This window comes from Oryx dammah, unplaced genomic scaffold, assembly GCF_014754425.2.
Source record: "Oryx dammah isolate SB20612 unplaced genomic scaffold, SCBI_Odam_1.1 HiC_scaffold_10, whole genome shotgun sequence".
Taxonomy (NCBI): Eukaryota; Metazoa; Chordata; class Mammalia; order Artiodactyla; family Bovidae; genus Oryx; species Oryx dammah.
The window spans coordinates 57,610,622-57,636,815 of record NW_024070194.1 but is presented as its reverse complement, the minus strand read 5'-3'; the positions used below and the strand labels follow the sequence as shown (position 1 = coordinate 57,636,815).

Genomic DNA, 26,194 nt, shown 5'->3' with positions numbered 1-26,194 from the left:
TGCAGCCGTATATTTAAGCTACTGGCTCACACACAGTTTATTGGCTGCAAGTATATAAAAGATATGAAGGCGGAAGAAAAACAGTAAGCAGTTATGAGACATAACAAGTTTTCTTATTCTTTATTACTTTAAAGGAAGCTGGAATTCGATAACAATACACCACATACAGTTCAGAACCAAACAAAGCCTGCTTAGTTATTTATTTTGCATTTGCTCCTTTAGGAAGTGAGGAAAAAACAGCTCTACTGGCACTCAAGTTTATTTTCAATTAAAATCCCCATAAATTAGAAAACCTCTCATAAAACAGTGGAAATGGAAAAAAATGTTATTCAGAAAAAAACTTTTAACTATCCTAGTTTTCTATAGCACACTGGGTTATGTGATCAGTCTCATAAGGCCACTTAAAAAAATTATTCAGCCTCTGTATTCTTCTTTAGGATAATACATAATAGTGTCCTGGCCCTCTAACGGAAATACAAGAACAATTTATACTTTCCCAGTTTCAAGCACTGAAAACACCTTCCCCTCCCCCCACAATTTTGCTATTTGCTCATGTCTCAAATGAATAAACGAGTGCTGCTGAGAGACCAGGGTCCTTGCTGCCATTGTGTTTTTTCTATTTAAAATTCAGAGTATTAAACACACTTGAGTACATCCAAGCATACATGACATACCGTTATCACATACCGGAAGCTCCAATCAAGAGCACTGGGCGAAGGCCCATTTCATAACAACATTAAGATGCACTGAACGCTGCTGTTCAGAGAGGCTGTGTCAAAGCAGATCATAATGGCCTGTCAGAAGTGTGCAAACAGAAATTTATATTAAATTGTCCTTTTCCCCCTTTATTAGTATAGAATCCAGTTGCATTTCTAGTATATGGGCTCAGAGGTTCACTGAAAAGGCTTCCAGGTTTTAAGATTGTGAAATATCACCAAAATGAAGTACTAAAAAAAAAAACTGAAAAATATTTGAGTAAGTAGGTGCGGGTATAGTCATCAACCATAATGACTTTATCAAAACAAAAGAAGGAGTTTCTCAGGGGTGTGAAGGTGGACTGAACTTGTGAGTCACAAGGCGGAGTGTTTAATTTAGAACAAGTCAAATAAAAGCATTGCTTTCTTTTCCTTAAAAACCTTTGGGACTCTCTATGTTATGTTATAATCTCAGAAAAGAAAGCTTGTTCATTAAAAAAATTTTTTTTTCCATTTTAAGTCCTGCTGAGTGAAGATGCCTGGGAGACAAATTTTACATGCTGGCTTCCTGAGTGTAGTCGTTAAGCAGGATGTTATCTGGAGATGCGATGGTAAAATTTTACTTCTTTAGACTCGATATTTTTCTTTGCCGTGTTCATTGATCACACATATGTGCTGAAACAATAAAGGATTTAAATGCATCAGCCTCTTAAAAAAATAAGAAGTGCAGAAAATGGGATGTAGTAATATCATCTCCTACTTCGTTACTCATCATTTAAATACATATGAATTGGGCTGGCCAAAAAGTTCCTTTGGTTTTTAAGTAAAAATCAAAGACACAGTTTTTGTTTTCACCAAGAACTTTATTGAACAACATATTTGTTGTTTTGTTCCACTACTTTCTGCATTTTTCAGGCAACTTCATAACTCCGTCTTCCCAAAACTTTTTATCTTTCTGAGCAAAGGACTGTTGAAGGTGCCTTTTACAGCCTTCCAAGGAATTGTAATTTTTTTTTCCATGAAGAGAATTTTGTAAAGACCAAAATAAATGGGCATCGAAGATGCAATGTCTGGTGAATACAGTGGATGAATCAGAACTTCCCAGCTAAGCTGTAACAGCTTTTGCCTGGTCATCAAAGAAACATGCAATCTTGCGTTATCCTGATGGAAGATTATGCATTTTCTGTTTGAGAGCTGCTTTCAGCTGGTCTAACTGGGTACAATACTTGTTGGAATGAATTGTTTGGTTTTCCAGAAAAAGCTTATAATAGAGGATTCCCTGCAAATCCCACCATATACACAACATCACCTTTGGACGAAGACTGGCATTTGGTGTGGCTGCTGATGACTCACTTTGGTTGCCCCCAAATCACTTTCATTCCACATTATTGTACAGTATCCACTTTTCATCACCCATCACAATTTGTTTTACAGACGTTTTCATTATGTTTCAATAGAGAATCACATGTGGAAATATGGTCAAGAAGGTTTTTTGTTTTGCTAAACTTATGTGGAACCCAAACACCAAAGTGATTAGCATAACCAAGCTGGTACAAATGGTTTTCAACGCTTGATTTGGGTATTTTGAGTATGTTGGCTATCTCCCACATGGTATAACTGATTATTCTCAGTTAATGTCTTGATTTGATTGCTATCAACTTCAACTGATCTACCCGACCATGGAGCACTGTCCAGTGAAAAATCTCTAGCACGAAACTTTGCAAACTGCGCTAGACACATTTCGTCAGCCACAGCACCTTCTCCATACACTGCACAAGTCTTTTTTGGCCTTTCGGTTGTGTCTTTACCTTTCTCAAAGTAATAAAACGTAACGTCGACAATGTTGCTTTTTTCTTCCATCTTCAATATTAAAATGGCTACACAAAAATTCACCAATTTTGATTTTTTTTAAAAAAGATGCCCATTGATATGACAGCTGTCACAATACAATCTACCAAAATTGCTTTGAATGAAGTTAAAGACAACCAAGCGCTGCTAGGGCCATCTTATGGAAAAAGATGAAGAAACTTTTTGGCCAACCCAGTCTGTGTTTATTCATATGTGTATTAGGTATGTATATACGCACAGAGACATGCACATATATGTGTACACATGCAGATATCTGTAAAATCTAAAGAGGCTCACTAAGACAAAAATTTCTTCACTGTTTGAGTTTTGAGCTCTTTTCTGAATCTCGCTTTGTAGGTCTGTAACAACAAGATACAAAGTGAGGGCTGTGGAATATAGGTAGTGGTGGAGATAGACGTATCCTACTGGTGAAGTTACAGCTTCTACAGCGAATAGAGAAACAGTTGTAGTAAACACAAATACTGACTTTCCTTTGATCCTTTTTGGGTAGCCAGAAATACGTCAGAAGTATTTTGATGGCAAGCAACAGAAATGGCACGGGGTGAACGTAAGCAACGCGGTGGGGGGTGCGGGGGGCTATTGCTGGTAGGAGACTGGGGTAGCTCGCAAAGGCAGAGGAACAGCAGAGTAGTGCACCAACTGGAAGCCAGAAACAGGCTCCAGAAGCCAGCCCAGGCCTAAGCCCCAAACCCTTTGGTCTCTGTGGCTCTTGGTTTAAGTTTCTAAATCCTAGGGGAGAGAGACGGACTGGTCCACTTTGGGTTAGATGTTTATCTCCAGATCGTTCAGCAGCGGTCAGGGTCACACACCTGAGGGTCCATGTCTATAGCCATTTCTCCCAAGGGAAAAGAGTTATGAGCTACAAGCCACTGTAATTGGAAACTTCTAGACCTCAAGCACTGACACTAAACAGTTTATTGAGTACTGTTAGTATGGTCGATGGAGACACAGTTGATGACGATGGAGAAAACTCAGCAGCAAGCTGTCTTTCTGCTTATTTCCTTCGTACAAAATAGAGACAATCATAACTGCTTCCATCATCCTAATACCAACCTTGCTGGGCAGTGGTGGGAATTCACTGAGACTAAGAATGCCAAGTGCCCAGAACATTCCTGACACAGAAGACACTCAATAAATGGCAGTCATCATTATGGCTATTTAAAAAATCTGCTAAATTGGTATCATTGCAATGTTCTTGTGAAAACGGGGCTAGGGATCTGCACGCAAGACTTACATTTAGATCTCTGAAGTATTCATTGTAATCTAAGGCATAACCCACCACAAATAAGTTTGGAATCTCAAATCCAGCATCTGAGCAGAGAGAGGAAGGGAAAAAAAAGAACACAATTTAAATAACATAAATATAAAGCCACCATAAGCTGTTGTTGGCACTTAACGTGTGAGGACCTTCCATTAGGCAGAAGAAAGTGAGAAAAGTGACAAACAACGCATAAGATGAACCCAGTGGGACCTGGGCCAGAGTGACTACTCAGGGAGACAGGACAAACCAATAAACAGACAGTGAAAAATGACTGCAATCCTTGTAGACAAAGCTGAGAAAGGGCTCAGGAAGCCCCGTGGATAACGAGAAGTATGCCTGAGTCAGGCATATAGCACTGCTTTTTCAAAGCAAGGAGTATCCAACGATATCATGCCAAAGGAAACACTGCAAGAAGCAAGAAGTGCAGTTCAATCAGAAGGTATCCCAGTGCTGTAAGATGTGAATAGGGGTGCAGGCTGTTGCAATAGGAAGCCATCCTCCCACTGCATTCAGTGTCCTCGGCGGGATAAAGGGCTAGAAAGCAAAACCTGAGACAAGGTGAAAGGAGACAGGACTGTTCAGCTTGAGGAAGACATGCTGAAGGTTACTCTAATGCTAGTCTTTGAATCCTCAATGCAGATGATAGCAATTAACTCTGTCTCCATTGAGGGCAGGATGAGAGTGTGCCTGTGTGCTCAGGCGTTCAGTGGTATTGGATTCTTTGGGGCCCCGTGGACTGTAGCTTGCCAGGCTCCTCCGTCCATGGAATTTTCCAGGCAAGAATACTGGAGTGGGTTTGCCATTTCTTTCTCCAGGGGATCTTTCCAACCCAGGGATCGAACCCACATCTGCTGCATTTGCAGGAAGATTCTTTTCCACTGAGCCACAGCCCATTAAGGTATTCAGGTTAAGTAAAAAAATGAATATATTGAAAGATGATTTTTATTGAAAAGGAATTTTTAAAAAGATTTTTTAATGCGGACCATTTTAAAAGCCTTCATTGAATTTGTTTCAGTATTGTTTCTGTTTTATGTTTTGGTTTTTTGCCTGTGAGGCATGTGGGATCTCAGATTCCCAACCAGGGATCTAACCCGGCAAAGTCTTAATCACTAGGCCATGAGGGAAGTCCCTGAAAAGGATTCTTAAGGAACATGAAATAGTTCTCCTTCCTCAGGTTGTAAAACTGAATAAATGTGCCTATAGCCCAATGATTTTTCAAATTCTTTCCAGTGTAGCACAATCTTCTGTTAGTTTACTACAGTACTGCAAATGAGAGAGGTACTTGCTTACTTTTACAAAACAGTACTTTGGCATAGCCAGTGGACTTATAGCACAGAGAAAGTTACCTCTGTGGTTAACTACTCACCTCCTCGTTGGTCCTTCTGATCAAGGATGCTTTCACATGGAGAAACCAACTGGTTACTGCTCGCAGAAAGTGCTAGAGGGGAGGGACTTGTTTCTCTAAGGACTGCATTGTGTGTCACTGTTAGAAAGCCAGTTTGATCCCTCCAAACTGTAGGTTTCTTGAGAAAAATCAAAGAGGAAAAGCAGAGCAGAAGAAAAGGTGTCAGAAGATACAAGTGTCATTGAGCATAGAGGAAAAAGTCAACTATGAAAAAGGACCAAAAAGTACAAAGCCTCAGAAATCCAGGAAGAAAGACAAAAACACAAAGGATTCTGAGCTAGCTAAAAGAATATTAGCAAATCCCAGGAACCCATGGTTGTAAAGATAATGATGACTTTACAGGGAGTAACGCAATCTCTACAATGGACATGGGAAACTCAGACTGGGAAAAATTGGTTCCAAAGGTCAAACCTTCAAAGCTGTCATGCAGTAAAAGAATCTTGAACCAGCAGGTCAGGAGAACAGCCAGGAAAGAGTTGACTGGTCTCTAGCCGGTGAGTGAGTGCAGTTCCTACCCTTATATTTGCAATTGCAGATGCTACTTACAGATGGAGTGCAAGAGTAAGAGCCATGATAGTAATCAGATTGCCTGGGCTCAACAGTGACTGTACACTTACAGCTCTGTGACCCAGCAAGCTCTTTAACCTGGCTGTGTTCAGTTTCATCATCTGTAAAATGGGCACAGCAATAGCACCTACTTTAGAGAAAGCTGTGAGGATTAAACATGTTCATCTCTTTGTAGCTCTTAAAACAGAGTCAGACACACCAAAATCTCTATGTCTATGAGTCTTCTTCCATTTTGTAAATAAGTTCATCTGCAACTTATTTTTTAGATTCCATATGTAAGGACCTATACTGTATAGCACAGGGAACTATACTCATTACTTTGTAATAACCTTAAGGGACAAGAATCTAAAACAGAATGTATATGTATACAAATGGGCTTCCCAGGTAGCTCAGTGGTAGAATCCGCTTGTCAACACAGAAGAGGTGGATTTGATCCCTGAGCCTGGAAGATTTCCTGAAGTAGGAAATGGCAATCCACTTCAGTATTCTTGCCTGGGAAATCCCACAGACAGAGGAGCTTCATGGGCTACAGTCTATGAGGTGGAAAAGAGTTGGACATGATCAAGCATGCATGCATGTATCCAAATATATATGTATAACTGAAGCACTGTGCTGCACACCAGGAAATTAACACAACATTGTAAATCAATTACACTTTAATTTTTTTAATTAAAAAAAATTAATCTCTTACTACTGCTGCTGCTGCTGGTAAGTCGCTTCAGTTGTGTCTGACTCTGTGCGACCTCATAGATGGCAGCCCACCAGGCTCCGCTGTCCCTGAGATTCTCCAGGCAAGAACACTGGAGTGGGTTGCCATTTCCTTCTCCAATGCATGAAAGTGAAAAGTGAAAGTGAAGTTGCTCAGTCGTGTCTGACTCTTCGAAACCCCATGGACTGCAGCCTACCAGGCTCCTCCATCCATGGGGTTTTCCAGGCAAGAGTACTGGAGTGGGTTGCCATTGCTTTCTCTGAATCTCTTACTAGTGCTAGCTATTATTTTATTAATACTGTTGCTGTGACACAAGAAATTTGTAACTAGTTGGATATCTCTGAAGTGCATGTCTTTTAACTTCAGTTGAAATTTTCTCTTATGTAGTATCTTAGATTATTTCCTTAGAAGATTTCTGTTTATTAACCTTGTCCGACCCTAACTATATTCAGATTATATTCCCCAAACCAATAACTAGACAGGAACATGTTATTGGGTCTATCTGGCCAGAAATAACATTGTCTAGATTTAAGACATCCACCCAGGAATGCAACTTGTTTTCAGAATAAAGAACCACTGGTTCAATGTCATTGGCACATTACCCATCCATAGCATGCTTCTCGTGCTAATGTTTGTTCAGCTTGCTGATGAGAACTGTAGCCAAATTATTCCAGTGCAAATGTACGTTATAAAAATCCAGTCGAAGTCTGCCTATGCAAGTGAAAAAAAATCGCCTCTAGTGTTAGAATAATAAATAATCAAGCAGCTTGTTTATCCTTTCTGGCATTACAACTATTCGTATCCTGGGGAGGATGGAGGAAACTGCTTTAGATGAGAAAACTCCTTGAGAACACATGTCTGAACTGAAGTGTGAAGATGGTATCTAGAGATATTTGCTCTAATTCTCTGTGTGGTTATATTTGTGTTTGGAGGTGGTGGGGTAGAGTCTCGGATTTCCCTTTGTGTGCTAAAATTCCAATTTGCTGAAGGTCAGCACTATGCATTGTCTGCTCACAGTTCCTGGAGATGGTAGAACCCCTCAACCTTCCCAGTGCCTCTCTGCGTCCAACAGAGACACAGAGAGGACAGACGGGTGGGGACAGAGGCCAAGACAGGAATCCCGTGCATCCAAGTCAGACGAGGGTTGGGGGGTCACATCTCCCTCCAACCTCCAAACCCCATTTTAGCTGAGTTCTTAGGAATGAAGGTGAAAAGATTTTAGAAAAACCTAAAAATAAAAACATCCAATGTATACAACAGAATTCCTGGGAAAGGTGTAATTAGAAAATGAAAACCCCAGGTTGTAGAGGGTTCTATTGCTGGAGACATAGAGCATTTATGGAACCATCAAATCTTTTATAGCTTCCGTTTCACATGGAATGCTGACAACTAGGAAACGAAAGAGTCTTAAACACAAAACACCACCACTAGCCAATAAACAACCGACAACCACCCCGCCCCGCCTCACACACTTACAGTCAGGTCTAAAGCCATCACTTCTAGGTGTTCTCTTCACCAACAAACTACCATTAAAAGAAAAAAACAATGTTTCAGTGACCCAGATAAAATGTTTGTGAATTACAAATAGAATTGAACATCATTAAAATATACACTTGAAACGTGCTTTTTTTACCCCCCCCCCCAAGCATGTGGGGCATCAGCACAGCCCTTGAATTCCCTCCTGTGGCTCCTTATCAGTGAGATTCTGGATAAAAGGGAGGGAGAGGGGCGTGGGCACTGGGGCTCGGCCAGCTGCTCCTGGAAACAGCTAACAGAGGCGTTGGAAAAAGGGGCTCAGATACACAGCAAAGCTCGTCCTCTCCCCCTTCCTCTCTCTCAGGCTAGCTGTCAAATGGGCTGTTTGTTCAGTGTGGTCAAACCCTAATGCCCTTGGGCAAAGAGTTAGTGGTTTGGAATGGACTGCATTCTTTGGAACCAGCGTCCTGTGTTAGCATCCCTCTTGGGCAGATTTGCAAAGACAGAAGTAGTGATGACGTGAATGTGGTACTCACCTGGCTACCTTGACCATGTTGGGCTTGTACTTCTCTATGCTACTGAGCAAGGCTTTCATGGTTCTCCCTGTTCCAACAACATCCTTAGAAAAGAGGACAGACAAATTCAACCAGATGCCTTTGGGCTGCATTAAAAGGCTTTTCATCCAGACAGATGAGCCTAGTCCTTATTAATAATGCATCATAATTAGAATTGCCATCAAATTAGGAGCCCAAGTAGGAAGCAGAGCTGGTTATATTTTTTAGACAGGTGCCTCTTTCTGGAAGCTGGGTTTGGGGGGAATATGTTGGTGACTGTTTCCTCCTAGAATCCTTGAGCTGTGTCAAAAGGCTACATTCTGCGTTTGGAGAGCATGTGGGCTCTTTATCAAGTGCATTTGGACTCGTGCATGCGCATTCAAGGAGTAAATTTGGCCCTGAGGTAATGTAACACAACACAGGGCACATGAATTTTCATGGACATGGGATGCACATCTGAATATGCTGAATGGACAGATAAACGCTTCCCCCTCTCCCCCTTCTCGTACTCTCCCCACTTAATAGGAGATTTGATGGCTGGGAAGTGAGATGTATGTGGACAGCAGCTGGTGACAGCCTGTGAGCTCTGAGGGCATGAGGCTACCGTGAGCAGAGGCTCACCCTGGCTGATGAGCTGCTGCACAATTAGAGCACAATGAGCAGGCGACATTGATTGTCCGTGGGACAGAAATCAGCTGTTGGGAGCTGATTATCAAAACAACAGGTCTGAATTTAGCCAGGGTCGGGCAGTGCCTTTAGCTGGAGGGTCTACTTCAAGGGTTTTGTCTGAGCCAGAACTGCACGTACATATGGCACACCCAGGCGACTGTAACAAAAGCGCGACAAAAACAGCTCCCCTGAATTTTTGCCAGCTGATAAGACAGGCCTGCTGGGCTAAAGGACCCGTTATTTCTCTTTTCTTTAAAAAAAAAAAAAAAAAACAGAAAAACAAATTAAATTAAATTATAGCTTTCCCCTGGATAGCAAATTTTTACACTGATTCTATTTATGATTTAGATGCTGAAGGGATTGTTTCAATTCATTAGAGGTCATTAGCAAGAACACGGAATTAAGGGTAAGGAGGAGCCAACCTTGGTTTCTTACTTAAAAAAATTGGTTCTGTGGGCTAGTTTTCTCTTCTGTGAAAACGTCTGATTCACAAATAGATCTAAGAACCAATTTAGACATGGGTGGCACTAGATACAAAAGGATAAAATACCACAAACTATTATTGCAAAGCTTCCATTCTAAGTTATTTCAAGCCAAATTCTAGTTAACTCCTATTCTGTAAATTTTGAGAAGTCTGCATACAGTGGGCATTCAATAACAAGGTCTATATTTAGAAACTCAATATTAGATTCTTTCAATGTCCAAGTATGGATAAAGAAAAGTCAGCTTACCTCAACAATGAGGACATTCTGAAATTAAAAAAAAAAAAAAAACTGTTTAGAATATGATGCAAATCTGGCTCATAAGATAAACACATATTTTGCTTGGAGTTAGAATTTCACAGTTAACTTAGCTGGTGCTCCACCATCCATCTAACCCAAATGCTTGGAGATAATCCAGGACTTCCACATTTATCTTTCCAGTTTTGCTGGACTCACGGATGGTGCAAGATTGGTGTCTATATTCAGGTTAGTGTTGTCCCGTGCTTGGTCACTCTATCATGTGTGGCGACCTCATGGACTGTAGCCCACCAGGCTCCTCTGTTCATGGGGATTGTCCAGGCAAAAATACTAGAGTGGGTTGCCATGCCCTCCTCCAGGGGATCTTCCCAACCCCGGGATCAAACCCAGGTCTCCCGCATTGCAGGCAGGTTCTTTACTATCTGGCCATCAGGGAAGCCCAAGAATACTGGAGCGGGTAGCCTGTCCCTTCTCCAGGGGATCTTCCCCATCCAGGAATTGAACCAGGATCTCCTGCAAAGAAGGCAGATTCACCAGGGAATTCTGGTGAATTCCCAGATTCACCAGGGAAGCAGGCTGATTTTAGATCCTTTACCTGTCTGAAGAACTATCCATGTCATCCCACTGCTGTCATTCTGGCAAGTGACCCCCGAGTCCTTTGGGATACAAAGCTCACCAAATTTCCCAGATAAATAGCATTGTTAATGGAGACAGCACTGGGCAGAAGGATCCTATATTCAGCGGGGACACCCCTACACCAGTGCAGCCACCACAATCACCAGGGATCTGGTATTTACTCTTGGATTTTCAACCCCAAGGAAGGGGAGGTGCTTGGTTTATATTTTTAGTGATGTGGTTACACTCCTTACTCTGTGCTTTCAAGGCACCCCTCTGCTTCTCCCCCTAGGAACACAGATTATGTTTCCTTTTAACTTCTTGAATGATACCTATTCTCCCCACTAGACTATAAACTCTGCAAGGGATGGAGGGACTCACATTTTTCTTGCTTACTTCCATAGTCTCAGCCACTAGCCCAAACTGCAAACAGATGCTCAGTAATTACTTGTGAATGAAGGAACAATGACTAATCATACTTATTAATGACAAAATTAACCAATAAGTGGATTTGTAGTCACATGTCAATATTGCCCCATCAAATTAAAATATCACCGTGTTAACATGCTATTCCCATTTAAAAAAAAGGTTTGGCTATTCTCCTCAATGTAGTGATGTCTTTCTTTAGATAACTTTTCATTTATCCCTATGATTCATACACTACTTTAAAAATTCTATCAAACCATACACTTTGGTTATCTTATCTCTCACGCAAAAGAGATCTAAATAATGAAAACGTGAACCAACCAACCACTCTGTTAAATCTGTACTATATTACCTTATGTGTCCACTGCATTCTTAGGTGGAATATCTTTCTGGGAGTGTTTTTCTCTCAAGTATAGTATTTTCATTCATTAAATTCATGAAAGAATCTTATCATTAAAATATAAGATTATTTTGTCTGTTTTAAAAATAGGTCATGCCCACAGTATACCCCATGGATCACACTGATGGAGAAGTCCCCTTAGTATCCTCAATGCGTTTGCTATATTATTAACCATCAATCCATCACAACTAGTTAGGATGTGCATTTTTAGTTTGATTGAGGCCTATTAGCCAACCAGAACACTGGAAGAATACTTGGTTAATTTAACGTCCTAATTCACAATCTCTTTTTGTTTCAATCTTACAATGAAAAACCTTTTAAAACCGTTAGTCTGCATTCTTGCCTAATTAAATGAAGTGCACTGAACATAATTAAATCTGTTTTTTGAAAGTTCAGAGCCTTGCAAAACAAGAGTCATTCTTGAGGAGATTAGCTTCAACTACAAGATATTTGGGAATTAGAATTCAGAGAGACATAAATCCAGAGATACAGTGTCAAAATTAATTAAACATATTTTAAAATCAAGGTAATGTATACACGTTTAAAATAGAAAAGTCTAAAAATTTTCTAGATATTGATGTGTTTCTAAGTGGTAAAAGTATTTCAAAATGCTTATATGTTTATATTAAAGTTAGGGCATTTTATACTATGCATATCCAAAATATTAGTTCATCTAAAAAAAAACTATTAGTGCATCTAACAAAAACAGTGGTTTTTCCAGTAGTCATGTATGGATATGAAAGCTGGACTATAAAGAAGGCTGAGTGCCAAAGAACTGATGCCTTTGAAATGTGATATTGGTGAAGACTCTTGAAAGAACCTTGGACAGCATGGAGATCAAACCAGTCAATCCTAAAGGAAATCAACCCTGTATATTCATTAGAAGGATTGGTGCTGAAGTTGAAGCTCCAATACTTTGGCCACCTGATGCGAAGAGCCAACTCAGTGGAAAAGACCCTGATGCTGGGAAAGATTGAAGGCAGGAGAAAGGGGAGAAAGAAAATGAAATGGTTGGATGGTATCATCAACTCAATGGGCATGAGTTTGAGCAAACTCTGGGAGATAAAGAAGGACAGGGAAGCCTGGCATGCTGCAGTTCATGGTGTCACAAAGAGTCAGATATGACTTAGCAAGAATGACAACACACAAAAATGACAGCAATCCTTTTCATTTTACTTTTTTCATTTTCTCCTAGTTTTATCGAGATATAACCGACATGCTTCACTATGTTAGTTTAAGGGGTTCAGCACGATGCTCTGACTTAGACTGTGAAATGATTACTGCAATGTTTAGTCAGTATCTACCCTTTCATGTAGATACAATACAAAGGAAAAGGGGCAAAAACTTTTTTTCTTTGTGATAAGAACTCGTAGGGTTTACTTTTTTAAAATATCAATTTATTTTTAATTGGAGGATAACTGCTTTATAATATTGTGTTGGTTTCTGCCATATCTTAGGGTTTACTCTTTCAATAACTTTTACCTATATTACTCAGGAGTGTTAACTAGTTATCATGTTATACATTACATCTGTAGTAGTTATTTTTATTATAGCTGAAAATTTGTACCTATGACCAGCTCCCATTCCCTGCCTCTGGTAACCACAAATCTGATCTTTTTTCCTGTGAGTTTGGTTTTTGTTTGGTTTTATTATGTTTTAGATTCCACATATGGGTAAGACAACACAGAATTTGTTTTTCTCTGTCTCACTTATTTCACTTAGCATAATGCCTTCAAGGTCTATTCATGTTGTTGAAAATGGCAGGATTTCCTTGGATTTTTTTTTTAATGGCTTAATAAAATTCCATTGTGTATGTATACCACATTTATGTATTTGACAATAATTTATTTTTTCTTTTACTTTTTTGCTGCACCAGACAGCATGCAGGATCTTAGCTCCCCAACCACGGATTCAACCCGTGCCCCCTGTAATGGAAGTTGGGGTCTTAACCACTGACTGTGAGGGAAGTTCCCAAAATTTCTTAATATCATATAAACTTACTACACATTCACTAGGTTTCTCAGACAATTTCTCCAGTTGTCATTCAAATGGCTTTTTTTTTTTAATTGAAGAATAACTGCTTAACCATATTGTGTTGGTTTCTGCTGTATAACAACATGAAGCAGTCATATACATATATACAATATATTTCAAATGGCTTTTGTTGTAGCTGGCTTGGCTAATCTAAGAACATGCAACGATCTTTAATGTCCTTTAATTTAAAAGAGTCTCTTTTTCTGTACTTCTGTTTCTCTCTCACAACCTTATACATCATATATTTACTATATTCTTTCTCACTATCTCCCTTCCTTTCCCCATGCCCCAATGTTAGCTTGTTATGACTGTATCTTCTCATACAGGTTACATTCTTTCCTACTAAAAAGTCAAGTAGTATACTATATCTCTTTTTAGAGCTTGTTTACTTTCCTTGAAGTTCTTAATTGTTTTTCCTATCATAGTCCATTGTCTTATAATACTGTAATAACCCTTACTTTTTCCTGCCTTTTTTTTTTCCAGGAAGCTCGTCTTTTTAAAAATATTTATTTGGCTGCACTGGTTCTTAATTGTGGTATACAGGATCTTCAGTTTTCAGCGTGGTATCTTCTTGTTCTTTTTTTTTTTTAGTTACGGCATACAGACTCTTAGTTGGGGCATGTGGGATCTAGTTCCTTGACCAGGGATTGAACTTCGGCCCCCTGGATTGAGAGCATGGAGTCTTAGCCACTGGATCACCAGGGAAGGCCCATTCTAAGCTCTACTTTCTTAGGAGGATTATAATGAGGAAAACTTTGACTACTTATGGTTTAATTGTCTTTCTCAAAGGATTTTTGGAGGATCAAGAAAGCAAACAGGTTGATAAAATCTGTAACAACAGAAAGAATTTCCTGTGTTATGAACAGTACTAAAAAAGTAAAGTTATTTAGTAGGATAAAAAATGATGGGCAAGGGCTGCTACTGAAAGGGGATTAAGCAGAAAATTAGAGTTTTTTTTAAATTAACTTTACAGAGCAACCATCAGATATATATTTATTTTCCTTTATAGAACATCAGCTATGTTTTCAAGTTCTTTCATTAGTGGTACATGAATTGACTCCTGGATCTTTAGTGTCCTGCCTGTTGTGTGAAAAGCTTACCCTGAACAAGAGCAATGACTTTAATACCTTTGGAAGACTGGCTCTGCCTTGCAAAACAAGAAGTAGCCCAAGTGTAGAAAGAAAGCGACTACCCCAACTATAGAAGCATTTTTCAATACTATCTAAGAAAACTCATCTCTTTACACTTTAGTGGACCAAGATTAGCAACACAAGAGAGGAAGACTAACCCATCTTTATACTATCAGTACATAACATGGAAACTGCTATGTAGTAGGTGCTTAGGAAATGCCTGTGGAACAACTCAACAATTCTGACCTCCTTTCTGTCTCTAGCTCATCATATACCCCTTCTATCTTTCTCCTTAATGATGTACAGTTCCTCCTTAACTGAGCTATCATTAAATGTCTTTTGTTTTTAATTCTGCATTAAGAAATCTTCTGAAGTTCCCCTTTTCTTGAGTGGGCTGCCTTGGGAATTTTTTTTTTTTTTTTCCAGAACACACTGTGCCTCTTTAAACACTTCCAATCTGCTGACTCCCATCACTGAATCTGAGATGCTCGCCAGTTACTGTCGTAGTCATCTCATCACACCTAGCTCATTTCCTCCCAGAAAGCCAATGAAATCTGCAGCCTGGGAGCCGCAGGCAAGAATCCTATGGGGAACCTCCACAGCGTGTCCTATCTCTGTTATTTCATGATCCTGTTGGAAGCTCATCCCAGTGGGTTTCCTAAAGAAAAAGCAAGAAAGGAAGAAAGAGAAAAAGAAAAGAAAGCACAGACTGATGAAAATCAGAATGGTTTTCTTAAATAGGTTATTCCTTTTAGTCTTTTAAAATGTAAAGCGACCAGCACACCACAGTCTAATCTGCAGCAATGTATTTTGGTGGCTGTGGCTGCACTCCGCTGAGGGACAATGGCAGGAGTGATGGCGAGCTGAGCATGGATCCTGAGCCTGCGTGGGAGTGTGACTATAAACCCCATGGAGAAAGGCACGCAGTCCAGCATTTCATGTGATAATTCACAAAACTGCCAGAATCATCAGTCACTGGGCGTTTCCATGACTATTCTCAGCCTAGTCAGATGCAATAGAAAGGAATGATTTAGATAGTTAGGCAGGCAAGGAGGAAATTTCAGCAGGTTCTGATGATTCATATTTTGGCATTTGATTAGAAACTTATTTGAGGTGGGGAGGAGGGGTGCAGTGGTAGGTCTCCTGAAATCTCGCACTTAACCTGCACATCTGTGTTTGCCCATTGCCGGATTTGGGCCTGTTTCTGTGAGTTTGGGTTTTATTCCACCCTTTCAGAGATTTCTCTTGAACATGAATAAAATCGCCTTGCTTTAATGGATACACACATTTTATGAAGTGCTAGGATTAAATCAGAGGCATTTGTTTTTACCCTTTTCTAACTCTTTGCAACTCCATGGACTATACAGTCCATGGAATTCTCTAGGCCAGATACTGGAGTGGATAGTCTTTCCCTTCTCCAGGGGATCTTCCCAACCTGGGGATCGAACCCAGGTCTCCCACACTGCAGGTGGATTCTTTACCAGCTGAGCCACAAGGGAAAGACTAGAGATCTCTTCAAGAAAATTAGATACCAAGGGAACATTTCATGCAAAGATGGGCTTGATAAAGGACAGAAATGGTATGGATCTAACAGAAGCAGAAGATATTAAGAAGAGGTGGCAAGAATACACAGAAGAACTGTACAAAAAAGATCTTCAAGACCAAGATAATCACGATGGTGTGATCACTCACCTAGAACCAGACATCCTGGAATGTGAAGTCAAGTGGGCCACTACGAACAAAGCTAGTGGAGGTGATGGAATTCCAGTTGAGCTATTTCAAATCCTGAAAGATGATGCTGTGAAAGTGCTGCACTCAATATGCCAGCAAATTTGGAAAACTCAGCAGTGGCCACAGGACTGGAAAAGGTCAGTTTTCATTCCAATCCCAAAGAAAGGCAATGCCAGAGAATGCTCAAACTACCACACAATTGCACTCATCTCACACGGTAGTAAAGTAATGCTCAAAATTCTCCAAGCCAAGCTTCAGCATTACGTGAACTGTGAACTTCCAGATGTTCAAGCTGGTTTTAGAAAAGGCAGAGGAACCAGAGATCAAATTGCCAACATCCACTGGATCATGGAAAAAGCAAGAGAGTTCCAGAAAAACATCTATTTCTGCTTTATTGACTATGCCAAAGCCTTTGACTTTGTGGATCACAATCAACTGTGGAAAATTCTGAGAGATGGGAATACCAGACCACCTGACCTGTCTCTTGAGAAACCTGTATGCAGGAAGCAACAGTTAGAACTGGACATGGAACAATAGACTGGTTCCAAATAGGAAAAGAAGTACATAGAGGCTGTATATTGTCACCCTGCTTATTTAACTTCTATGCAGAGTACATCATGAGAAACGCTGGGCTGGAAGAAGCGCAAGCTAGAGTCAAGATTGATTGCCAGGAGAAATATCAATAACCTCAGATATGCAGATGACACCACCCTTATGGCAGAAAGTGAAGAGGAACTAAAAAGCCTCTTGATGAAAGTGAAAGAGGAGAGTGAAAAAGTTGGCTTAAAGCTCAATATTCAGAAAATGAAGATCATGGTATCTGGTCCCATCACTTCATGTGAAATAGATGGGGAAACAGTGAAAACAGTGTCAGACTTTATTTTTGGTGGCTCCAAAATCACTGCAGATGGTGACTGCAGCCATGAAATTAAAAGACGCTTACTCCTTGGAAGAAAAGTGATGACCAACCTAGATAGCATATTCAAAAGCAGAGACATTACTTTGCCAACAAAGGTCCGTCTAGTCAAGGCTGTGGTTTTTCCTGCGGTCATGTATGGATGTGAGAGTTGGACTGTGAAGAAAGCTGAGCGCCGAAGAATTGATGCTTTTGAACTGTGGTGTTGGAGAAGACTCTTGAGAGTCCCTTGGACTGCAAGGAGATCCAACCAGTCCATCCTAAAGGAGATCATCTTGGGTGTTCATTGGAAGGACTGATGCTGAAGCTGAAACTCCAGTATTTTGGCCACCTCATGCGAAGAGTCGACTCATTGGAAAAGACTCTGATGCTGGGAGGGATTGGAGGCAGGAGAAGGGGACGACAGAGGATGAGATGGCTGGATGGTATCACTGACTCGATGGACGTGAGTCTGAGTGAACTCCGGGAGTTGGTGATGGACAGGGAGGCCTGGCATGCTGCGATTCACGGGGTCGCAAAGAGTCGGACATGACTGAGTAACTGAACTGAACTGAGGATTAAATCAACTTTGAAAAAAAAATCAGCCAGAGAGCGCGTTGTGCAGGCAGCTTAAACACCCCGAACGAAACACTTTTAATGCTGTGAGCTGAAGGAGCCATTGAAATGAATCATTGCAGGCTCTCTTTATTCAGCAGCCATGACCTATTTAGAACCATGATTCAGCCAGCCTTTCTGGGGAGCTTTTTCCCTTTTGCTTTTAAGAAAGAAAGAGGCAAGGAAGGAAGGAGGGAAAGAAGGAAGGATGGAGAGAGAGAGAGAGGACGGGAGGAAGGAAGTGACCAAGGAAGGAAGAAGAGGTAATGAAAGAAGCCCAGAAACAGAAAGGAGAATGTGGGCTGTCTAGAGTCTCCGTTTCCTAAATATTTTAACTTGATCATCAACAGAGGACTTTGGCAACCCACTCCAGTACTCTTGCCTGGAAAATCCCATGGACAGAGAAGCCTGGTAGGCTGAGGTCCATGGGGTTGCGAAGAGTCAGACATGACTGAGCGACTTCACTTTCACTTTTCACTTTCATGCATTGGGGAAGGAAACGGCAACCCACTCCAGGGTTCTTCCCTGGAGAATCCCAGGGACTGGGAAGCCTGATGGGCTGCCATCTATGGGGTCGCACAGGGTCGGACACAACCGAAGTGACTTAGCAGCAGCAGCAGTAAAGGACTTAAGTGACACAGTAAATCTATGGGGTTTCTAATGCATGGGAAATTAGGTGATTTTCTAACCTTCCCTCCTTCAGGAATCACTGCTCCTTCAGAGAGGGCTATTCCTTCTGCTTTACTCCGCTTCACTCCAGAAGTTCAAGTGCTCAAATCACACCATCTCCTCACTGGTTTCTCTCCCTGGAGTCTCTCTCTTCTTTCAGTTAACTCTGTCCTCCTGTCAGGCAATTTCCCTAAAACACAGCTTCTTGATGTCACCTCAGCTCAACAACTTTTGTGGCTCCTCTTTGCTTTTCTGAGCAAGTTACACTCATTAGGCAACATCTTTTTTTTTTTTTTTTTTTGGCTTTTTGCTTTTGTAGCCAGGGATCAAACCTGCATCTCTTGCAGTGAAAGTGAGGTGTCTTAACTGCTGGACTGCCAAGGAAGTCCCCGATATATTCTATAAAGCAAATCCAATTTCAGTTCTTTAAATTGTTATTTTGCTATTTTTTGATGAATTTCCTTCAGTCACTCGGGGCCACTCCTGTTCTCTGGCTCTGCTGTTTTCTTCTCTTCCTCCCTGATTCCACATGCTATTCTCTCTCCCTCTTCTGTGTTATTCCCTGACCTTCTGGTCCCAAATAAAACCTCACCTTCTTCTAAGACAATTACAATCCTAAGAAATCATTCCTTCTTTGGATTTCTTTAAGCTCAAGGAAAAGTATCATATGGAAAGGCCCCCTACCCCCTAAACGTTCTTCCCTGGATGCCAAGTATTAAAAAAGAGAACGCAAGAACAAGTTCATGGCAGAGTAGTAATATAATGATAAATGTAACTTCCGTGTGAATTTTTAACTGAGAAATCATGTGATTACTCTATGAGAAGGGAGAAGTTAGATGATGACCTGTACCAACCCTTCCAATGCAGATATTCATCCAACACATCTTCCATCCCAGGCAGATATTTACTGCAGTTTCAGGCTTTCTTCTACCACCATTTTAAAAAGGACCTGCCCATTGTTAATGTGCCGTTCAAGTTTTTTCCCAGCTGTTATAAATTCTACATGATAGGAAGATGCTAGAGGGCCTCTGAAGTTTTTTTTTTTTTTTTCCTGGTAGCACTGCATAGCATGGGGGATCCTAATTCCCCAACCAATGATCGAACCCATACCCCCTGCAGCAGAAGCGCAGGCTTAACCACTCGGCCGCCAGGGAAATTCCTGAAATTTGTCTTTATAGTTTTCTCACACTCCTAATGGACAGCCTATTTCTGAAAAGCTAAAGAAGGGGTAAGGGAGGGCAAGCCATATAAAAGTCTTTATTCTTTTAAGGGGAAGGAAAGTTAAGTGAATTTGTTTTTCACTCTTCCACTCCTTCCACATCCTGGTGGGGAAATAGGCAAATGAAAAATAAGCCCCAAATAAACACCAGAAATTATGGAAAGGGCTTCAGTGGAAAGAAGGTGCTGATACAGAGGCTAATGGAGAATACGGGGACAGGGGCTTAGAGGGGAGGAGTTAGTCAAAAGTCTTTAGGCTGAAATCTGAAGGTTGGGAGGAAAATGAATTCCAGGCAGAGGTCACAGCTTATCCAGGGTCTCGGCAGGAAGGAGCTTAGCCGCTGTGGTGTTGGCCAGAGAGGAGGTGGTGAACGGTGTGCCATGACGTCGGGAAGGAGACAGGGCCAGATCATCGGGGTCTTCTAGGCTGTGATAAGGAGTCTGGATTATAATCTCAGAGCACTGGGTTGCCAGGCACAATATAGAACATCCAGATACATTTGAATTTCAGATAAAGAACAACATTTTAGTTCAAGTGTGTTCCAAATACTGCATGGGACATACTTATACTGAAAATTTATTCATTGTTTATTTGAAATTCAAATTTAACTTGGCATCTTGCTTTTTTTTTTTTAACTAACTCTGACAACCCTAATTGACAGGCTGCTGAAAGGTTTTCAGTAGGCAAGCGATGGGATCCAATTTGTATTTTAAGAAAATCCCTTTGCTTCTTGGAGACTGGTTTGAGGGGTGGCAACAGTTAAGTTGATGCTTTTGAACTGTGGTGTTGGAAAAAACTTGAGAGTGCCATAGACTGCAAGGAAATCAAACCAGTCAATCCTAAAGGAAATCAATCCTGAATGTTCATTGGAAGGACTGATGCTGAAGCTGAAGCTCTAATATTTTGGCCACCTGATGCGAAGAGCAAACTCATTTGAAAAGACCCTGATGTTGGGAAAGACTGAAGGCAGAAGAGGACGACAGAGAATGAGATGGTTGGATGGCATCACTGACTCAATGGACATGAGTGTGAGCAAGCTCCAGGAAATGGTGAAGGACAAGGAAGCCTGGTGTGCTACAGTCCATGGGGTCGCAGAGAGTCGGACACAACTGAGCATCTTAACAACAGTTAAGTGAAGGCAGAAGTTCAGGGAGACTCACAGCTGCCCAGAAAAGGGATAGAGGTTGTCTTGCCTTAGAGACCAGTCTTCTCAAACTTTAATGCGCATAGAATCACCAGGGCATCTTGTTAACATGAAGACTTAATTCAGCAGATCTGGGGTGGGATCTGAGGTACTGCGTTTTCAATAAGTCTCCAGGAGTTGCTGACCTTGCTGGTTCCTAGAGCAAAGGTCAGCAAACTATGGCTGATTGGCCAAGTCTGGCCTGCTGCTTGTTTTTTGGTAAATAAAATTTTATTGAAACACAGCGGTGTCCATTTGTTTGCACTTCATCTATTGCAAATAGCCACTTTTGTGCTATGACGGCAACGTGAAATAGCTGCAACAGAAGACTGTATGGGCCACAAAACTGAAAAAATATTTACTACCTGCCCTGACCTGGAAAGTTTATCTGACACCTGCCCTAGAACACACTTTGAGTAGCAAGGTCTAGACCTGGAATGTTACCATGGAGATGGAGAGACATGGACAGATTCAAGATGCATTTGAGAGAACAGAGTGTGGTCTACACTCGTTCATTAAACATTGACTTCTGATGTGAGCCTAGGAACCCTGAACTGCAGAATCTTAAGCTGTCATGACAGTTGAGAACCTGGCTAATCGATGTTGATACATCTTAGAAATATTTACCCAGGAAGCCCAGGGGGTTCTACTTGACATGAATTTGAATGCATATATCTCTGCACACGCAGTGACTGTAAAGATATCACGTAACAGTACCTGGTAACCTGGACGAATCATTCATCGTGCTAGCAAAAAACTGAAGCCAACCTCTGCTCAGACTTACTGTTTGGCTGGTTTGCCGTTTCTCCTAACCTGAACTTCCATGATGTCTATTTTCTCATGAGGGGATGGTCTTTGCAGTAATTGCAGAAGGGGAAACCGAGGCACAGCCTTATCACCCCTTCTTGCTCACTCCACCCCCAGGAAGAAACTTCCCTTTCTTCAATCTCTTCTCAGTCTTTTTTGAAAAAATTATAACTATTATCCTCTCTCTACCTCCTAAAGGAAGGGACTATCCAGTGCTCACATAAGAGGAAAAATGACTTTAAAACAAAATACAAGATGATTTTAAAAGGCAGAAGAGAAACACTGCACTTTTTCTGTGCATTTTTTTTTTTTTAGAGTTGCCATTTTGACAGATTCCGTGGTAAATGCACAAGTACACTATTTCTCCTATGTGATAAACTTATAAGGCAATGTCATACAACAAAGTACTACAATGACATCATTTAAAGACAACCCCAGGGTTGTTAAAAGTTATGAATTTCTGGAAATAGCTTTGATTTTTTTTTTTAATCTTTCCAGGATGTTGTATTATGCAGTGATGTAGTAACATCAAATGGTGGCTTCGTGATACATACATTAACACCAACAAGTGAATTCCAGTTTCTGTAGGACACAGTTTACTACTAGGTAGCAATTTAACATTCAGATGCTAAGCTATCTTCTGAGAAGGGGAAGGAAGCTGTTCTGCAATTAGTCCTTGTGGCTCTTCAATGTTCCTCATGTTATTATACACATTTTTATTAAATATGGTTGCTATCCCTTCCCCGGGTGGGCACTGCAAACCAGTAACAACTGCAGATACGAGATTAAGCTTGTGTAAGAGACTGCTTTGTTTCACTTAGAAAGCTTAAGTTGCTCAGGGATAATGAATACAAGATAATGTCAGCAGAGCTGAACAAAAACAAATCCTGTGTTGCTTTCATTCTTGGCAAAACTTGCGTTTCAGATCAAACTTGCACAAAGACCATCTGCTTGATGAAACACTCTTCCTTCCCAATGCATGGATTTATGTCAGAATCCAAAGAGTTTTTCATATAATTATTAAGCTTTTGGCAGATTTGGATCTCCAAGTTAACACTGGAGGTGCCTGCCTCAAAATCTCATGGGATACATTTTTTTAATGGGGGACAGCAGTGGGGGGCGGGGCAAAGTGTTGAAAAATGAAAAAGTCTTCAGATATTCTTCTTTTAAATTCCCTGCCTAAATTTTAAACACTTCAACAAACATGTTTAAATGCCTTACTTTGGTGCCCAGGAGATGAAGGGTGAAAACCAGACAAATAAAGGAAAAGAATTCCCTTTCACGAGGTACCTGAAAGTGTGAGTAGGAAAAAAAAATGGGAAAGAGAAGAAGGAGTGCTTAAGGGGGTTTTGTAATGTGAGGTTGTCTGAAATAAGATTGGAAAGAAGCTTGGAGACAAAGATTTGGTCTGAGTCAAGCCTTGGAAGCATTATAAAAGGAGTGTTTTATAAAAGAAGGAATCATTAAAAGGATCCACACATTCATTTGCATGAATTAGCAAACCCAGGAGAGTGTCTGAAATGGACTGCAGCGCTGACCTGAAATGGAGGTTACTGATTTCCCCACAACACCCAGGCCTCAGTGGGCACAAAGCAGAGTCACACGAACAAACCTTTCCAGCCAGAGTCGAAAGATCATCGCCTCCAATGATCTGCGTCTCGTCCATGGACTGGTCATTCTAAACGGAAAGGGGGAGATAATATTTACTATACAAGAAAAGCTGTAAAGCACATTTCCCCATCTACCCAGCCAGGAGCTGGATTGTGCCTTGCAAATATAGCACAAATAGCTGGTCCTGATTCATGGTTGCCTATGGTTACCAAGAGCCAGTCTCCTGCCACCGTGCTTGAGACAAAGCATCCTAATGGCTGATAGCCGAGCCTGTGTGGAGAGGGGATGGAGGGAGCGGGGAGAGGACAAGCAAATCTAATTTTGGAACAAAATAAAACCAGGGAAGGTGCCTGAGCCTATTCTGCGGCAGATGGAATTGGAGAAGACAGTCATGCTCCTGGACTTCCCTGGGGTGGTTGGGGCTATGGAGGGGGGAGCTGGGGAGGGGTCCTACCGTTTGTCAGCTGTGCCAACAGCCCCAGTTACAGCCCTACAGTGGGGAACAATTAGACTGTGGTTCCCACAGAGGTTAGAGACCCCCTCTCCTCACTACCAACGTGGGTCCAATCCCTTATCTGTATCAAGGGCAATTCTAAAAGGCCACAGATGAAGAAATATTACACTTAGATTGTGAGACAAGGATGATGAAGCCTCAGGAACTTTCTGGAATTCAGGAATATGAGACTAGAATCCCATTTAGAAGACTTTTCACAATACCTTGTAATAACCTATAATGGAAAAGACTCTGAAAAGAATATTATATATATATATAATATAATAATTATATATTATATATAATATATATTATATACATATATAATAACCTATAATGGAAAAGACTCTGAAAAGAATATTATATATATAATATAATAATATTATATATTATATATTATATATATATATATATATATATATATAGGCTTCCCTTGTGGCTCAGATGGTAAAAAAACCTGCCTGCAATGCAGGAGACCTGGGTTTGATTCCTGGGTTGGGAAGATCCCCTGGAGAAGGGAATGGCTACCCACTCCAGCATTCTTGGCTGGAGAATCTTGGACAGAGGAGCCTGGCAGGTTACAGTCTATGGGGTCACAATGAGTCAGACACAACTGAGCAACTAACACACACACACGTATATGTATACATATAGCTGAATCACTTTGCTGTACACCAGAAACTAACACAACATTGTAAATCAACTATACTTCAGTTTTAAAAAAGAGACTTTTCACTTAGGTCCTATTAGAGATTATAAGCATTCCTTTTCACAGTATTTATATATGGGACATCATTCTGCCTCAATTAAACCTCTTTCTCTCTCACACACACACAATAAAATATGGGTTGTTTCTTAGCAAATATCACAATAGAATAACAAGGGGGCAGAACAGGTTAAAAGAAGGCAAGCAACTTATTTTCTGGCTTCCTTGCAAAGATGCATTAGAAGAACTGAAGGGGACATCCTATAGGCAATTGGTTTCATGATCAAGCAAGACTGCGGTGACACTGCAGTCCCTTCATCCGAATGATAACCTAAGTGAGAAGACACCAAGAGAGGGAATAGACATATGATGTGCTGAACCAGGAAGTATCTTTGGTTACTGCTGTTGTTTTGGCCAGTTCAGTGCTTTTCTCCCTTATTCTGGCAAGAAGGCCCTGCCTTTTTTGGGGAAGGGTGTTCATTCCCCTAAAGGAATTTTCTTGGGTTAGTTTGAATTGGATTCTGTCACTTGCAACTCAGAGTCTAGACCTAGAGATACATTGTCACGGCACTGGTCATCAGAAAGCAAAAAAGAAAAAAGCCAGTCAACCAATATAATAGTTTTACCAGTGAAGCAGCATTTTGTTTTTCACGTTACTGGTCAAGAGAAAAAAAAATGACCTTAAAACGTTCTTACTTCCAGTCTGAAAGCATTTATTCCTAACTGCAAAGGAGTGGTGACAATGCTTGAAATGTTTGAAAGTGCCCCATAAGTTAGATAAAACCAATAATTTTCTGGAACTGATAGCCAAAGGAGAAAATCAAAGACTATCCAGAATCCACTGGTCTTTTGCTGTTTTGGGTTTTTTTTTGTTGTTTTTTTCAAACACCTCTGCTTGAGTCAAGTTTTTACTGTCCCATTAGCAAAGCAAGTCACACGAACAAACCCAGCATTAATCTGAGAAGCAATCATTAAGTAACAGAACGAAGTATATAGACACAGGGAAGCCATTTAATTAGGGTCACTGATGCAATCACTCTGCACAGTGGTTCCCAAACATCCTTATATTCCTAGGATTGAGGTAGCCTTTTTTTTTTTAACATCATCAATTTTGACTTGAAGATATTTTACTTGGGATTGTTCATCTGATCTTCATAAGACTGACCTGTACTTTCCGTTCTTTTGCTACCTCTGTGAATTTTTAAAGCAAGTTATACAAGCCTCATGAGTTGGGTGGTTCTTTGTCTTTTTTCTGTATGCTCGAAGTTTGTATATGAATGATCTATTTTGCTAAGGTTCAGTAGAGCTCAGAATAGGTATTATTTAATCCCCAATTTACAAATGAGGAACTGGAGGCAGTAAGAGTTTGAGTAGTTTGCCCCAAAAAAGGCACTACTAGTAAGTGAGGGGAACCAGTTCAGTTCTAGGATTGTCTGGCTTGGCATTATTCTTGTGTTAACAACCCCCACCCCCCACAACATTCCTAGAAGGTAGAAATAATAGTGCAGCTCTGAGAGTACCATGGAGAAGAAGTGGGTCCTGCTTGTACTAAGGAAGTAAAATATATAATAAGCTGAAATGGCTAGGAGAAACACACACCTTGGTAGAAATGCTGGTAACGGTTGTGTGGATTTATTTAAATGGCAAAGGAAGGGTGGGAGGGAGGCTCAAGAGGGAGGGGATATATGTATACATATAGCTGATTCACGTTGTTG

The 26,194-nt window shown here is 40.7% G+C and overlaps 1 protein-coding gene across 5 annotated transcripts in view; it reads right to left on the bottom strand.

Annotated features, from left to right (window-relative positions):
* Nucleotides 1-422: 422 nt before the first annotated feature.
* Nucleotides 423-26,194, bottom strand: part of PRTFDC1 (phosphoribosyl transferase domain containing 1) — a 100,680-nt gene continuing 74,908 nt past the window's right edge. For 2 of the 5 annotated variants that reach the window (XR_005722513.1, XR_005722514.1), the window contains exons 4-10: nucleotides 23,282-23,347; nucleotides 9,937-9,954; nucleotides 8,519-8,601; nucleotides 7,983-8,029; nucleotides 5,192-5,898; nucleotides 3,799-3,875; nucleotides 423-1,370 (exon numbers count right to left, since the gene is read on the bottom strand). Coding sequence is in view for 3 of the 5 variants with exons in the window: in XM_040248558.1 (XP_040104492.1) it covers nucleotides 1,323-1,370; nucleotides 3,799-3,875; nucleotides 5,848-5,898; nucleotides 7,983-8,029; nucleotides 8,519-8,601; nucleotides 9,937-9,954; nucleotides 23,282-23,347 (390 nt within the window). In the remaining 2 variants the exon portion in view is untranslated. The remainder of the gene's footprint in view (nucleotides 1,371-3,798; nucleotides 3,876-5,191; nucleotides 5,899-7,982; nucleotides 8,030-8,518; nucleotides 8,602-9,936; nucleotides 9,955-23,281; nucleotides 23,348-26,194) is intronic. The other 3 variants (XM_040248558.1, XM_040248559.1, XM_040248560.1) reach the window with 3 other exon arrangements.